Source organism: Strix uralensis, chromosome 2, assembly GCF_047716275.1.
Source record: "Strix uralensis isolate ZFMK-TIS-50842 chromosome 2, bStrUra1, whole genome shotgun sequence".
Classification (NCBI taxonomy): domain Eukaryota; kingdom Metazoa; phylum Chordata; class Aves; order Strigiformes; family Strigidae; genus Strix; species Strix uralensis.
This window is the reverse complement of record NC_133973.1, coordinates 119,611,794-119,625,917: the sequence shown is the minus strand read 5'-3', so window position 1 is coordinate 119,625,917 and position 14,124 is coordinate 119,611,794. Positions and strand designations below refer to the sequence as shown.

General features: G+C 37.8%; 1 protein-coding gene across 1 annotated transcript in view; it reads left to right on the top strand.

Moving 5' to 3' along the window:
- Positions 1 to 681: 681 nt before the first annotated feature.
- The window catches only part of RNF17 (ring finger protein 17), a 52,843-nt gene continuing 39,400 nt past the window's right edge, over positions 682 to 14,124 (top strand). Inside the window, exons 1-10 of the mRNA XM_074860792.1 lie at positions 682 to 912; positions 1,646 to 1,722; positions 2,355 to 2,446; positions 3,130 to 3,188; positions 4,230 to 4,285; positions 5,708 to 5,807; positions 7,921 to 8,001; positions 9,411 to 9,508; positions 10,306 to 10,474; positions 11,861 to 11,929. Of these exons, the coding sequence (XP_074716893.1) occupies positions 682 to 912; positions 1,646 to 1,722; positions 2,355 to 2,446; positions 3,130 to 3,188; positions 4,230 to 4,285; positions 5,708 to 5,807; positions 7,921 to 8,001; positions 9,411 to 9,508; positions 10,306 to 10,474; positions 11,861 to 11,929 (1,032 nt within the window). The remainder of the gene's footprint in view (positions 913 to 1,645; positions 1,723 to 2,354; positions 2,447 to 3,129; positions 3,189 to 4,229; positions 4,286 to 5,707; positions 5,808 to 7,920; positions 8,002 to 9,410; positions 9,509 to 10,305; positions 10,475 to 11,860; positions 11,930 to 14,124) is intronic.

The following is a 14,124-nucleotide window of genomic DNA, read 5'->3' as shown; positions in this document are numbered from 1 at the left end:
CAGGCATTGTTTATTACAGTGCTGGATGCGTGGGGAATCGTGCCGCCCCACATGCATGTGACAAGTCATAATAAGCAAAGCTTATATTGTTTGACAATTTACTTATGCATTATATTTCCTAAAATAGTTATACATACTCATTCTTTTTCCTGGAACTAATTGTAATATTTGCATCCTAATTACGCATGTGCTTTAGGTCCATTAGGGTCTTTCACAGGGGTCTTTGCTGGTCTTCAGGGGTCACTTTAATGTGTGTTTTAGGTGAACTCTCCTCTGGGGCACGTGCAGTGTGAGTTAACCTATATACTTGTTTTCCTTCTATACTGGTTTTGGCCAGTTTTGACTGCAAGATTCCTGGTTCTCTGAGCAGTGTCTGCTTGCCCACCCTGAAGGTTTGAAACATTTCAAACAAACACAAACCAATCATATGACTATGACCTTAAAAGGTACAGCAGGACATTTCTACTTGTTGCTCAAGGTATCAGCAGGGGAAAATCAGTTTTTAATTTTAAAATTTAACTGTATTTTACTAGAGGTGATTTAAACAGAAATCTGGAGAGTATCATACTACATTTATGACAGCCAAAACATCAGAAGTAAAACACTACAAAAACATTTCTTACATGTTCTGCAACTCATGGGAATGCATGTAGAATAAAGTAAGCCCAAAGCACGGACTTAATGGCTCCTAGCCCAGGAAACACCCTATCTTCAAAGCAAAGAAAAGCCTCTGCTCTCCGGCAGACGCGAGGAGGGGTCAGGCCAAGCAGCGCCTCGCCAACCGCGGCAACTCAGCCGCACCTCAGGGCGCCAACATGGCGGCGAAGGCTGCCCGCGCGCGCCACAGCAACCAGCGCCCTCCCTCTTCGCCGTGATTGGCTGCGATGGGAACAGGGGCCGACGACGCGCTCGGTGATTGGCGGTCGGGGTAGCTGGTTTGGCGCGCGGCGGGCCCCGCCAGACTGCCTGCTGCGGCGCTGTCGGCTGCCCTGGGCCCTGAGGGCAGTCGCGGCCCGACCCCCGTGGTGGCGGTATGTCTGTGCTCCAGCGTCTTCACCGGCGGCCTCATAGCATCTGCAGTTGCTGTGGTGCTCTGGGCGCCGGCTGGGAGGAAGGAGCACCTCGTCCGTCGAGTAGTTAATTATTTAAAAAAAAAAAGGGGGGGGGGGGGGGGGGGAAGGGGAGGTGAAGATGCTGTCTATAAGCAAATACGGAAGGAAAAGTAAATGGCCAGATAGCAGGCCTTAAGGAAAGGAGATGGGGTCAGTGTATATGGTGGATTGCAAAGAGGGCATAAACCTGTAATATTGAGACAGTGCAGAAAAGATAAATAATCACATTGAGGATACATGGTCAGGGAGGAGGTTTGAAGACCAGTAGTGGAGTCTCCTGCTGTGTCTGGTAGTGGTAAGGTTAGGGGTAAAGCAGCATGGTGGAGTAGCTGGATATTGTAAAAACAGGCCAATGTTTTGCTGTGTTTAAAAGATTTGCTTTTCAAGGAAAAAATGAGTTTAAGTTTTCTATTAATTGTGTGTCTATCTTTTTAATTTTACTCTTTGCCAAGTGATGTAAGTAATCTGTAGTGTTGGCTCAACTAATGAAATGCCTATGTGGTAGAGAATTTGTCACTTTTTTTTTTTTAAAGTCAGACACCATCAGTAGAAAGAAAGACTTGGTGGATGACAGTAATGACAAACTTCACAGGAAAATGAAAGCTGTAAGGTATGTGAATTTTGAGATTAGTGGATTTGATATTTTTGAATTCTGACAGTATAATTATTAAGAAATAGTACTGAGGAAATGTAGAAAATAATGTTTGTATTTTGCAGTGTTGCAAGTGAGTCCATTTTTATGTCTTATATATGTAAAACGTAGTTTGTGGAACATTTTAATATTTGGTGCAGGTTGAGGGAAAAAGACATTTTAAATGCATCTTGAGATGTCAAATACTAAGATATTAGACTACCAATGTCATATTGATGTGTATGTATATGTTACAAGTAAGTAAATCATTGTTGATCATTATATTTTTAGCTAAATAACGATAGAATGAATGTGATTAAAATTTATAGTTTGTTAATGCTGGTTCTAGTTAGCTTAAATGCAGCATACCCAAAAGCTCTAGTACCACTTTTATTGATAATGAATTCAGTATTGTGGAGGTAAATTGCTTCTCCGGTTAAACAAAGGTAACAGAATGTTTGCGTGCATGGTGTGCGTTTCATTGATTGCACTTTCTTCATAAAGTCATATGGTAAAAGTGGGCAAGCTTAGTTCTAAGAGAGCTGGAAATCAGAATTTGTGTTTGGTTAGTATCCCTAATGATTTTAAATCTCTACTTTTTACTTCTGAAGGCAATGTCTTAAGGTACTAGAAGAGGATTTTACAGAACCATATCAGAGAAACAGCGATTTCTGTCATGCGTTAAAAACAATGAATGGGAAAGGTAAGGCTTTTGGATCTTGGCTTTTATTTTCAGCAATTTTGTGATGTGCAGTATTCACTGTTAATTAATTTTTTATATGGTCTGTTAAAGATGATAGATGGGTTGCCAGATTTGATTAATACATTGTTTATTTATGTTTCCAGTACTTAGCAAGAACAATCAATACCTTTCTCTTCTCCTCCTGCTGTTTTTCTTGACAAAGCTGCTGAGAAGTTTGTTTTAAAAGAAAACTTATTTTTTCTGGAATTTTCTGCTTTTTTCCAAGAGTTGCAAAATTGTGTTGAGTACATAGTATTTATGGATGCTTTATGAAACAATTTTTTTCCTGTACTACAGGTACACATTTTGAATGCGTGTTTTCTTCTGCCTTTTTGCCTTCCCTTTCATGTGTTTATCGTGTTCTGAATGTGGCAGCAATGTAATATAGCTAATCATGCAGATAATACCCTAATCATTAAATAAGTTTTTGTAATTCCCAGACAACTTCCACATCTGTTTATCTGGACTTCTATTCCTAGTCTTCAGATTCTGGCATTGCAAAAGTCAATGTCCAAATTCTGTTGACTTGATGAATACTCCTTAGAGTACTCCGATGATCATGTATTCCTGTTTGTCTTGTCGATTAAGATGTCCTGCAGTTAACAACATTCACAGTCAAGTGTTTCCTGTGTTTGCTTTTGCAGCGATGTGTGATGATGTGAAGGACGAAGACACTGATTTTTTTGGTTTCTCTTCTACAGAAGTAAGTTGATCTAAAGCTTTTTGTTCAGTAGTCACTGTGGTGGTCTTAAGATAGTGATAACCACAGGATCCTTTGCATTTTCATTGAAAATGATCCTAAAGCAATCTCAGGTCCTTTCTGAGGTAAGGGCCTGCACTTTATAACCACCTACTCCCTAGCAAATCTTTGCTAGCGTTTCTTATTATGCAATATACCTATGTAGTGTGCATCTGGTGTCCAAAGTCTCGTTTTAGAAAGGTTTATTTTTACAGTTCTCATTAGTGCCTCATGTTGCCAGCTCTGTTCCACCCTCTCATCCGCGCATAATGTGCCAGAAAGCAACGAGTGTATATGTACAGGGTTTTGTTTTGTTTTTTTTTTTTTAAAAATCTTTCCCTGTCAACTCCCAAAGAAAAGGTCTTAAAAGATTATTTTAAAAAAAAAAAAACAACAACATAATTTTGCATAATTTAAGAATATGTTTCTGCATTTTTTTTTAAAAAAAATGCTCTACTTGTCAATCTTTTCTGTGTAATGCTAATGCCATTTGTTTTCCAGAAATATGTATTTGGACAAAAATTAAATGCTTTTCTCTATTTTTAATTTATGCAAAAGATAGGGTGTGGGCATTCTCTTTTTTTTCTCTCGAAATTTAGATTTAGCCTTTATTGCAAAATACAGGTAAGTCAAATCTTTGGATTCAGCCCTGTCATTAAACTTTATTGAAAAAAAAAAAAAGTTGTAATCAGGTTCAGTAATGCAATATGTTAGAAGTTTTGCATAACAGTGGGAAAAATACGAAGAGCAAACAGGAAATCAGCATTCCTTTTACTAGGAACACTTCACTTACCACGAAGATACACTGATGGCTGCAGAGCTTCAGCCTGGAAGCTGTTTTCTTACACCTCTCAATTCAACAGCCCTTGCTTTGAAGCTTCCTTTCATTGAAATGGGGGCGGGGTGGGTACTGAAGGTGAAAATGGGCTTACAAAACATTTTTTATTGGGTCTTGGATTTAACCCTCTATTTGAACTTGCTTTACTTTTTTTCTTCTGAATTTAGACCAAAACTGATTTTAAACTCGGATTGTGCAGTGGCAACTCACAAAGGCTAGCAAGGTAAACCTTTCTTAGCTAAACTGTTTTTTATGTGTTTAAATGCCAGACTAGGGGAGGACTTGACCGAGCAAGCATTTCCATCTGTTTTTCTTGGACTGATTTTTTTTTTTTTTTTTTTTAAAATGTGTTCTTTAAACTTTACTAATGTGTTCTCAGTATGGGTGTGTAGTACTATGGGAACCCAACTTGCTTGACACTTGAGTACAAATATTTCGTTGAAAGGCAACAAGAAACAGATCGGTTTGGCTTGAAAATGTTTGGAACTGAAAGGTTTAAGCACTGACTGAACTGAAAGGTAACTCCCTAATAAGGGTTCAGAGGGAGAGAACTGCTGAAATGCCAGGCTGTGGTAGGAGGGACTGCATCACTGAAGTGCCTCTTTCCCCCCACCCCCCTGCTGCTCCCACTACACCTTCTGCTTAGATAACCAGTCACAGCTATAAAGGTTAGATGCCAGCAATGTTCTCTGGTATTGTCATATCTAAATTACCTTCATTTGCTTATTTGTCTAGCCTACGTGAACTTGAAGGAAGTCTTAAAGTGGGTGTCTTTCCCCCCACTACCATTGCTGTGGAGATGCATGTTGGTACAGATCAGAATAGGCCCAGATAATTCTTATAGATCTCTTACATAAGGGATCTGTTCTATACAGATCTGTTCTGTAAGGGAGGTATAGGAAATTTATGTTCTGAGATTGATGCATGTGATGTACATTGCTAACCTTGCCCAAAGTAAAATAGAAACTTGAGATTTCATGTATGGCTATCAGTCTTTGCATCAGTGCTCTCCAAGTCCTCTTGCAGTCCCTCAGAAACAACAAACAGCACAGGAGGAACAACACAGCACTTCCTTCCTGTAATTAGGCTGGTTTATGCAGACTGTTTTTGTGAGAGTTTTGACAGCTGTTTAGATCCCTGTGTACCTTGCAGAAGAGCAGGTATGGGTGACCATACAACAGAATTTAAGAGCCTTCCTAACAGGTTGTCAGTAGATGATTTTAGTATAATCTGTCATGTATTCTAAAGATTTTTAACAGCCTAATCAATATCTGATAGCTCAAAGAAGATATTTGGGCAACAAATGAAAAATGAATCCTGGAGTGTTAATAGTCATGCATTTTATTCTCACTGAGCATAAAAATTACTGCCACCTACTAAGGTTTTGTTCAGCCTTGCCAAAATTGTCAGATGAAAAATAATTACTAAAGATGAATTCTGAGATGATGCTAGTAGACAAGAAACCTCATGAAAATGAGGTATCTATAGTATATCACAGTATGAATACTACTGTTTCAAAAATAGGTGTGTTATGTTTTTAATACATTGTGAAATATTCAAACTGTGTCAAAAGTATTTGTGGGAAGTTTGATACTTTATATAAAGTGTGTAGATTTTTTTTTTCCTTAAAAGTTTTGTTTTGCAGGCCCCTCAGTTACAATACTGAAGAGAAAAATGTTCAGCACCCAGTTTCTTCAGGTGGTGGGGTGAAGGATAAACCAGCTGTAGCTCTATCAGCAGACACGGTGCGTTAATACAGCATTTCCTTATATTCTCACTCATTGTTTTTGTATATGCATAGTTAATACTGCACTTAGAACACAAAAACCTTAATAGTTATGCACTATTACTCCATCTTACCATAGAACCAATGTGCAGCTACAGAGTTAATGAGATAACCTGACAAAATGAATGCAGCTCAAACCCAACCAGATCATAGCTGAGGTGTGCTAATGTACTCAGCTGGCTGTGAAACTATGTATTTTGAATTTAGCTTTTCTTAAAGACACCTGAGGCTTTGCAGTATTTGGGTTTGGGGCATTTTTATTTCTTCTTAAATTCCAGACAGCTGCAAAACTCGTGCAACACATCCTTAAAGTGGTCATTCAGGGCAACAAGGTTGTTGGACAAATGGATCTCTCTTGAAAACATTCTATCAAGTTTTCTAACCTGGTTCTTTCTGAATGAGGTTCGTGAAGTTTTAGGCCCAAGGAACTGATCTCATCTATATTTTAAAATGACAGAATAAACCAGAAATGAATGGTACATTTTGTGCCAGTCCTGTTTTCTGTGGAGATTGTCCCTTACAGTTATCTTGAAAGAAGCGTAGCTTGCAAATGTCTGTCTTGGCTTCTTAGGTAGTTTTGTTACAGTGCCCATTAAAGTTTGAAAATGGTTTTCTTTTCTGAACAGTTTTTTTAAGTGTTTGAAATAATGCTGTATCATGTTATCTTAAATATATTACTGTTGACAGAGTATTAAAGGAATTACCCTGAAGTTATCTTTGAAGTATCTTGAGTTTGAGGCCATAAGTAATATTTTGATGGTAGTCACCTCTTGACGGAATATTTTCTTTTTTTGGAGAAAGTTGTTGAGAATGACCTCATGTGAAAACCCACCTATTGAGATTGCAGTCTAATTGCTACTCTTGTTTCATAATTTTTTTCAGACTCCTTTATTTTGTGGTTAGTGATTACCAGATCTTTGGCAGTAGCATTTCTTACATCACTGAATGACCCTATCCTTGTCTTTTGAGTTTTGGAAGGATTTTTATTACTGCATCATTGATCATAATGAGAACCACAAAGTAGAGAGGGAGCAATGTAATTCCATGACATTTTAACCTATTATGTCTCCTTGCATCAGCTCAAAACAGAGTGGCAGTAGTTGTCATAGGAAGTATTCCGAACACAGTCAACATCCAAGTCATAATAGGAGGAGGGTTTTCTTCCCTTTTTCTGCTCCTTGGAGGGAGACATAATTATCTGAGATGTTCAGATACATTATTTGGAAGGTTGGTCTGGAGGTGAAAGTGACAACAAACATCTTTATTAAACTCCATAATGTGTGTGCCTAGCAGGTGTCTCGTAGATTGTGGGCAGCGCTTCCTTTCACTTACACCAGTGTCTGGTCAGAGGCAGAACTGTTTCAGGCTTTTGAACTCTTAAGCTTTAATTTCTTTCTAGTTTATGTTTCTCCTCCTTAGTACTAGTGAGGAGCCCTTTAGAAATTGGAGATGCTTGCATGTTAGTTAAATTGCCTTTTGCCAAGGTGAACTGGTTGCCTAATAGTGGCAGGCTTACCCAGCACCACCCTGACTTTTTGGGGCATCCCCATTTGATGATGTTCTCATTTTGCTTTTAGCAAAATACCAGCACTCTTAACCAGTACTCTTTAACACTAGCTTTAGTAGTGCCAGTGATAAAAAAAGACTTTTCTGTATGTACATTTGCTTTTATTTTTGTTGGTTTCCCCCAAATTATATTCCTAAATATTTTACTTCTTTTCTAGGCTGCAGTATTCCCATTCTTCAATCTTGCATGTCTTCTTTCCTCTGTATTAGTAACTTTATTTTGCTTTTCCTTCACATACTGTCTTTTCATTTGGTTTTGGTGTGTATGTGTGTGTGCAAATAAATTGCATGTATTTAATAAACAAATTTAGAACCCATGTTTTAGAAATATTACAATGTAAATGTTCTCAGTGTTACTAATTCAGGTGAGCTAAGTATTTTGGGTCTCTTTGCAGCTACAGTCACCCACATCAAGTGCCTCTTTGTCAAAATGGCAAATGAGTATAGCCCATCTTGCCTTCTAGTCATACAAGCAACTTTATATTCATTGGCAAATCTTCCCCCAGGAAAGCAAAACTATGGAAGATATTGATGCAGCTTTGTACATAGCTATGCGTAATCTCAGCCGCTTATACGAAGCAGATGAGGTGGGTGAAAATAAGTTAAATAAATAATGAAATGCTAAATGCTGTCCTTGACTGAAGTTTTTTTGTTATGAATAGTCACGCATTAACATGCTATTTAAACAAGGTTTTACTGCATTTGTTTTAACATCTCTTTTGTCCTTCAATTGTTTGTGCTATTTCTATGAATATACAGCTTTATAGACTCCAGGCTATAGTCTGGAGTTTACAGACTACAGGAGTAGTCTGTAAAGGAGTACATTAGCCTATGCATAATTTAACATTAATAGGTCAATCCATATATTTAGCAGAACCATATATGAGCCGGTCTTTAAGTACTAAGCTTGTGTTTCCTTGAAACAGGGTCAAGTTCAGCATTTGTTTTTGCTCTAGCAACTATGCCAACTTTTTAGTTTTCACATGCATCTTTCTGGTTTAAAGGTGAAAAAGAAATTATACAGGCAGCAGAAGTAATAATTTTTAACAGACACAATATGTAAAACATGTAAATTAAGTAATGCATTTTTATGCACAGTACAAAATACAGGAAAAATCCTAAAATACTGGCTAATGCTGTTTATAGGTTTTGCTGAGTAACTTATGAACTTCTTCAGTGATAACTGTTTTATTTAAACTTTAACTCATATTAAAAGTGCTGTGGAAAAGCTTATTTATTTACATTTTACATGATACCCAGGCATAGAAGTGTTTAATAATCCCAAAGCTTAAAGCAAATTCATTGTAGTAAGTGTGGCATGAAGTGTCCTTAAAACCTGTTTTCCATTCCTTTTCTAACTTGTTTTGTTTCAGTGGCCAATATGTCAGTTAAGCAAAGTTACATTAAATACCTAATACATATACTAATAGCATCTTGTAAAAACCTACCATTTCAGCAGCTCTAATGTAATAACTCATGCATACAACTGTGGTCTTCCAACAGCATTTCAACAAAGACCAAGAATCACAAAAGCTGTGTTGCATTACTGAGATTTTTTTTCCATAGTCTCTTCACTAAATGTAACTGTAGCAACAAAACTGATGCTTAGCCAGAGGAAGAATCTTTATTTTTTCCTTTATGCTCACAATAAGTTTAAAAAACCCAGTAGAAATCTTAGCATGCTAGTTATCTGTGTATAGTGCTACATTTGAATGTCAAGTAAGGAAAGTGAGGCAGTGGGGCCCAAGATCTGAGTTTCTTGCCTCATAGACCTCAGTTGACATGAGGATCCAGACTGCAATCTGATAGAAGTTAGGGAAAACGAAGGGATTAATAAACTATAATTGGTTTAAGTGTCACTCTTATGTGGTTTAGTGTCACTCTTTCTGCTGGAGTATTGATCGCTCTTTAACTGTTCATTGCTTCTGTTCTGAATTTTTAAAAAAAATGTGAGAATAATAATAAATGTATGTTTATTCAATACTGAACAAAATAGATGCTGAAATACTTGGAATTGAAAACTAAGCAGGAAGGAGACAAAGTTGTAGAAACTGCAGATAGAATATTTGATGAACTTACTACTCTCCTCTCAAGGTAGTAATCTGGTTTGTGGGATGGTGGGAATGAGTTATTTTTACCAAGAAGTTATTTCTAATTTGGATAAAAGAATTCTAAATAGAATTTCAGTCTTCCTTGTAGCAGTATTTCATAATACCTGTCTTTAATTTTTGCCCTTGGAACTGGTTTGCATGGTTGGAAAACACAAGCTTGTGCAGCCTCTGCTCTTTAAAAACAACTTAGTCTTAATGATGTTCGTTTTCTGAAATAGCTCAATTTGAGAGGTTTTTGATACTGCCATTAGTGGATGATCAGTTTAACAGCAAGAATAACTTTTTAAAACATTGACTTTCTTCAAGTTTTCAAGATGATACAAGCCCAAGGACATTTCATTTCTTCATTTTCAAAAATATTTATATCTTCAGATTTAAAGGAGCAAGGGGTGCCAAAGCTTAAGATTCCAGAAGAGCCTCAGAGGCGGATCTGGTATCTTAATAGACTGATTTGTAAAATCCAGCTGTTTAGTTTTCAGTTGGATGTGTATGGAAATATCAGGAGGCTTGAATGGGAGAGTGCTTTAAGCATTTAATAAAAAAATGTTTCTCCAAATGAAGTGGCTTTTCAGTGAGAACTCTTTAACTTTTGTGGTTCCTCTGATTTAAGTGGGTTTTCCATGCTTTCCTCTTTTCACTGTTTGAGGAAAATTTATATTTCTGTGTGAGATGTATCTATTGTGTATTGTGGTATAACTGGTAATTGTGTGTTATAGTTGAAGTCTGAATCTGTATGGCTGAGTGCTTATTGATTGCTGAAGAGTAATGTTTTTAATACAGGAAAAGGAAGCTGTGTGCAGAATTGGTGAAGAGCATCAACAACTACAGTGCTGGTATTGCAAAAGCTAAGGAAGTCATTGAAGAGAAGAAAAAGTGCTTGATTGGTGCCATTGGGATTGCAAATGAATTAATAGTTACGCCTTCTGTAAGAAGGCGTGATCTCGCTCAGGTAGTTACATTCTTGGACTGTGAAATAATTTTTAATGAATATATTCAAATTTGGATTGAAAGTTTCTGTGATCCATCTTTCAGTTTGCTGATTTCAATATTGAGATTTTTGCAGTAATGTGTTCTTACCCCACCTCTACACACACACACACGCAGAGTTTATATTTGGTCTTTGTCACAAATTAGGATCTGGTGACTGACATGAAAAAAAAAAAAAAGGATGGTCCTTGCCTTGAAGAGCTTGCTATCTAAAATAGCAAATGGATGGGGAGGACAGGAAAACTGTGACACAGTACTGATCAGTGAAAAGGCATGTTTTCAGCACTTTAGAAGTCTCTCAAGATTTTTCCACGCCAGGGCTCTCCAACCTTCTCACTGAACTACTCCAGAATTAATAGCCATGCCCTCCTGATCCTCTTGGTCCTAGGTCTTTACTTCCATTCTTCTTCCCCATCATATCTGCTGTTCATAGAAACTCACACTACTTGCTGTGCTATATCAGACCAAAGGTCCATCCTGTGAAGTTTCCTGTCTCTGACAACAGAGAGAAAAAGATGCTTGGAGGAAGAATCTAAGAACCTGGGCATTTAGGGAGTACAGGAGGTGGAAGGTTAAGGATTTTATAATCGGTAGGATACATCAGAGTCATCACACTGATAAACATTATCTCATTGTCTCATAAGCTTGTGTAACACTTCCTTGAATGTTTTCATAATGCTTGTGGCAGTGTGTATGTGTGTGTGCACGTGTACATTATGTATCCATATTCAGTGGCAGTGAGTTCCACATTTTAGTACTTAAAATGAGGCGTATATAAAACGGCTCTCTGTTCTTTCTAAATGTGCTACCCAGTGACTTCATTTGGAGCCTTTGCAGTCCTTATTTTGAGAAAAATAATAAATAGCTGGTCTCGTCACTCTTAGAAGTAATGTGATTTTTAGACTGTCATGTTCCCTTCATCCAGTTGTCATTTTCCATATGAAGAAACTTAGTCTTTCTCATCTGACCCAGAAAAGAAGTCTAATCCCTCCTTGTTTCTGTCATTTGCCTCCATCTTGCCCAGTGTGACTTTTGGGAGCTGGTACCCACCACTGTCCTCCCATAGGCCTAACTTCTTACTTAGAAGTCACCTTGTCAGTAGGTATTCAAACAAAAGGAAAATCTGAATCCTGCGTATGATTACATGCTAACATTACAATATCCCCAAACATTAAGTCTTAGCAGTGTAAGAAGACATTGTTGAGAATTGGCTATTGGTTGATAGTGAGTAAACTCTTGGGTTTTTTTCTGTAAAATTAATGTCATACTCTGGCTTTCTTATGTTGTAGGTGCCTGTATAATCTGCTTTTAGTATAACAGAAGCTAAGACTGTACTTCTTAATTTCAGGTTATTTATAATTTAAAGTTGCCAGTTGAGGCTGAGCTCTCAAGAGTGAATAGTTTGAAGGAAGAATTATCTTCAAGGTAAATGACTGGAGCAGGAGGTAGATGAATGCACTGGTTATCTTAATTACAAAAACTGTTCGCATAGTAGTTAAACAGCGGAAATTGAGCTGCTTTGCTTGCATTTTACTGAAAAACTACTAGTTCAGATGTATATAAATTTATCACTAATGATGTGCAGTAGCCTTCATCTGAGGCATCAGGGAGAAAGCAGAGTTTGCTGCTATGTAAACAAATATATATGCACTTAAGAAATTCCTGACAGACTTCTGCCACTGATAAACTTCCTCTCCTTCCAAGTAGAAATAAACTGGGGAAATAATGGCTTAATTATTTTTTTAAATAAATGAATCAGTTTCTCACTTTCAGGAAGGACATAAATGCTTTTTGGGGCACTGATGTCTAAGAAGAAATTTGTGGAAAATCCCAGTTACCACGTTACCTTCATTGAAAATGACAAATATGATTTCTATACCAGAAATGAGTATGAAAATGTGTCATAGCTGTGGTACAGCTGACCTTGTGCAGCCTCGTCATAAGGCTGGTCAGAGTACCGTAATCTTACTGTATAAAGGCTACATTCAGGAACAATGAAGGAGAGACAGAACAGAGATGGTGTTAGACTGAAACATCTTGGGGATTTCATTCTATTTCAGGACATGGAGCCAGTCTGGGGGATAGAGTGGCTGTGTGCCATCAGATTCTGACTGGCACAGAGTTGGTTACTTGCAAGCAAAATGTGAAAAAATGCCATAGAATCATAGCATCAGTTAGGTTAGAAAAGACCCAGTCCAACTGTTAACCTAACACTACCAAGTCCACCACTAAACCACGTCCCTAAGTGCCAAGTCTACATGTCTTTTAAATTGCAGAATCATAGAGTGGTTTGGGTTGGAAGGGACCTTTAAAGGTCATCTAGTCCAACACACCCCACCCCCCCCCCACCCCCCACCCCTGCAATGAGCAGGGACATCTTTGACTAGATCAGATTGCTCAGAGCCCTGTCCAACCTGACCTTGAATGTTTCCAGGGATGGGGCATCTACCACCTCTCTGGACGGCCTCTTCCAGTGTTTCACCACCCTCATTGTAAAAAATTTCTTCCTTCTATCTACTCTGAATCTACCCTCTTTTAGTTTAAAACCATTACCCCTTGTCCTGTCACTACAGGCCTTACTAAAAATTCTGTCCCCATCTTAGTATCCCCCTTTAAGTACTGAAAGACTGCAATAAGGTCTCCCTGGACCCTTCTTCAGACTAAACAACCCCAACTGTCTCAGCCAGATGCCTCCAGGGGTGGTGACTCAACCACTTCCCTGGGCAGCCTGCTCCAGAGCTTGACAAAAATTATGACTCCTCCTGTCATAAATTAGTTGAGTCATTAGAATATGGATGAAGGAATCTTTAAATAAAATCATCTTTTAGTAAACTTAGTGACTTGGTAGGTATGGCCCATTTTGAAGATAATGTTAGCGGTGAATGAGAATTTCAGAGAAGCCTATTTAAAAGCACAATGGCAAACTCTCCCAACCTAAAAGAAAGCTGAAACATGAACAAATCTGTTTGCATTGGAAGACCTATTAAGAACTTGAACAAAACAAGGGAAAAAGATGTGGTGAAGGATGAGTATAAAGGCCTCACATGCTGGTACCGCTGAAATAACATGAAAGGTAAAAAAATCACGAGGAGGTGCATAGGAGTTGAGACACATTCTGTAAACATAAAATACTGTAGACCAAAAGGTAGATGCTTTCCTGAAAGGTTAAGGGGGGAGAAGAAAAGATGGGCTGTTCAATTCTGCTTACACTTCAGTTTTCACAGTGTTCATTGTAAATGAACAGCAGAGCTAAGGATTTGATTGAATTCAGTTATATTTACAGTTCTTTTAGCCTGACTTAAAAGTACTTAAAGTATTTTGCTGGCTTTCATCAGTAAAGGATATTGTTGTTCATTGGTGTAACAATAAACAGAACAAAAAGAACGTACAGTTTTAGTGTTCTTCAGCACTGTTGGAGAATTCTTTTTCTTTGTGCAGTATTAATTTACTGAACTAAACTGGGTGTAGGTGTGAAAACTCAGTGAATGTTGGAATACTCTGTCCGGAAGAGAGAGAGAAAGTGAAAGGCAAGGGATTTTTTTAAGTGTGAATGTGAAGATAAATCAGCAACCAAATCTATTAATAGGAGTGGAAAAATGAAACTGGAGTAGG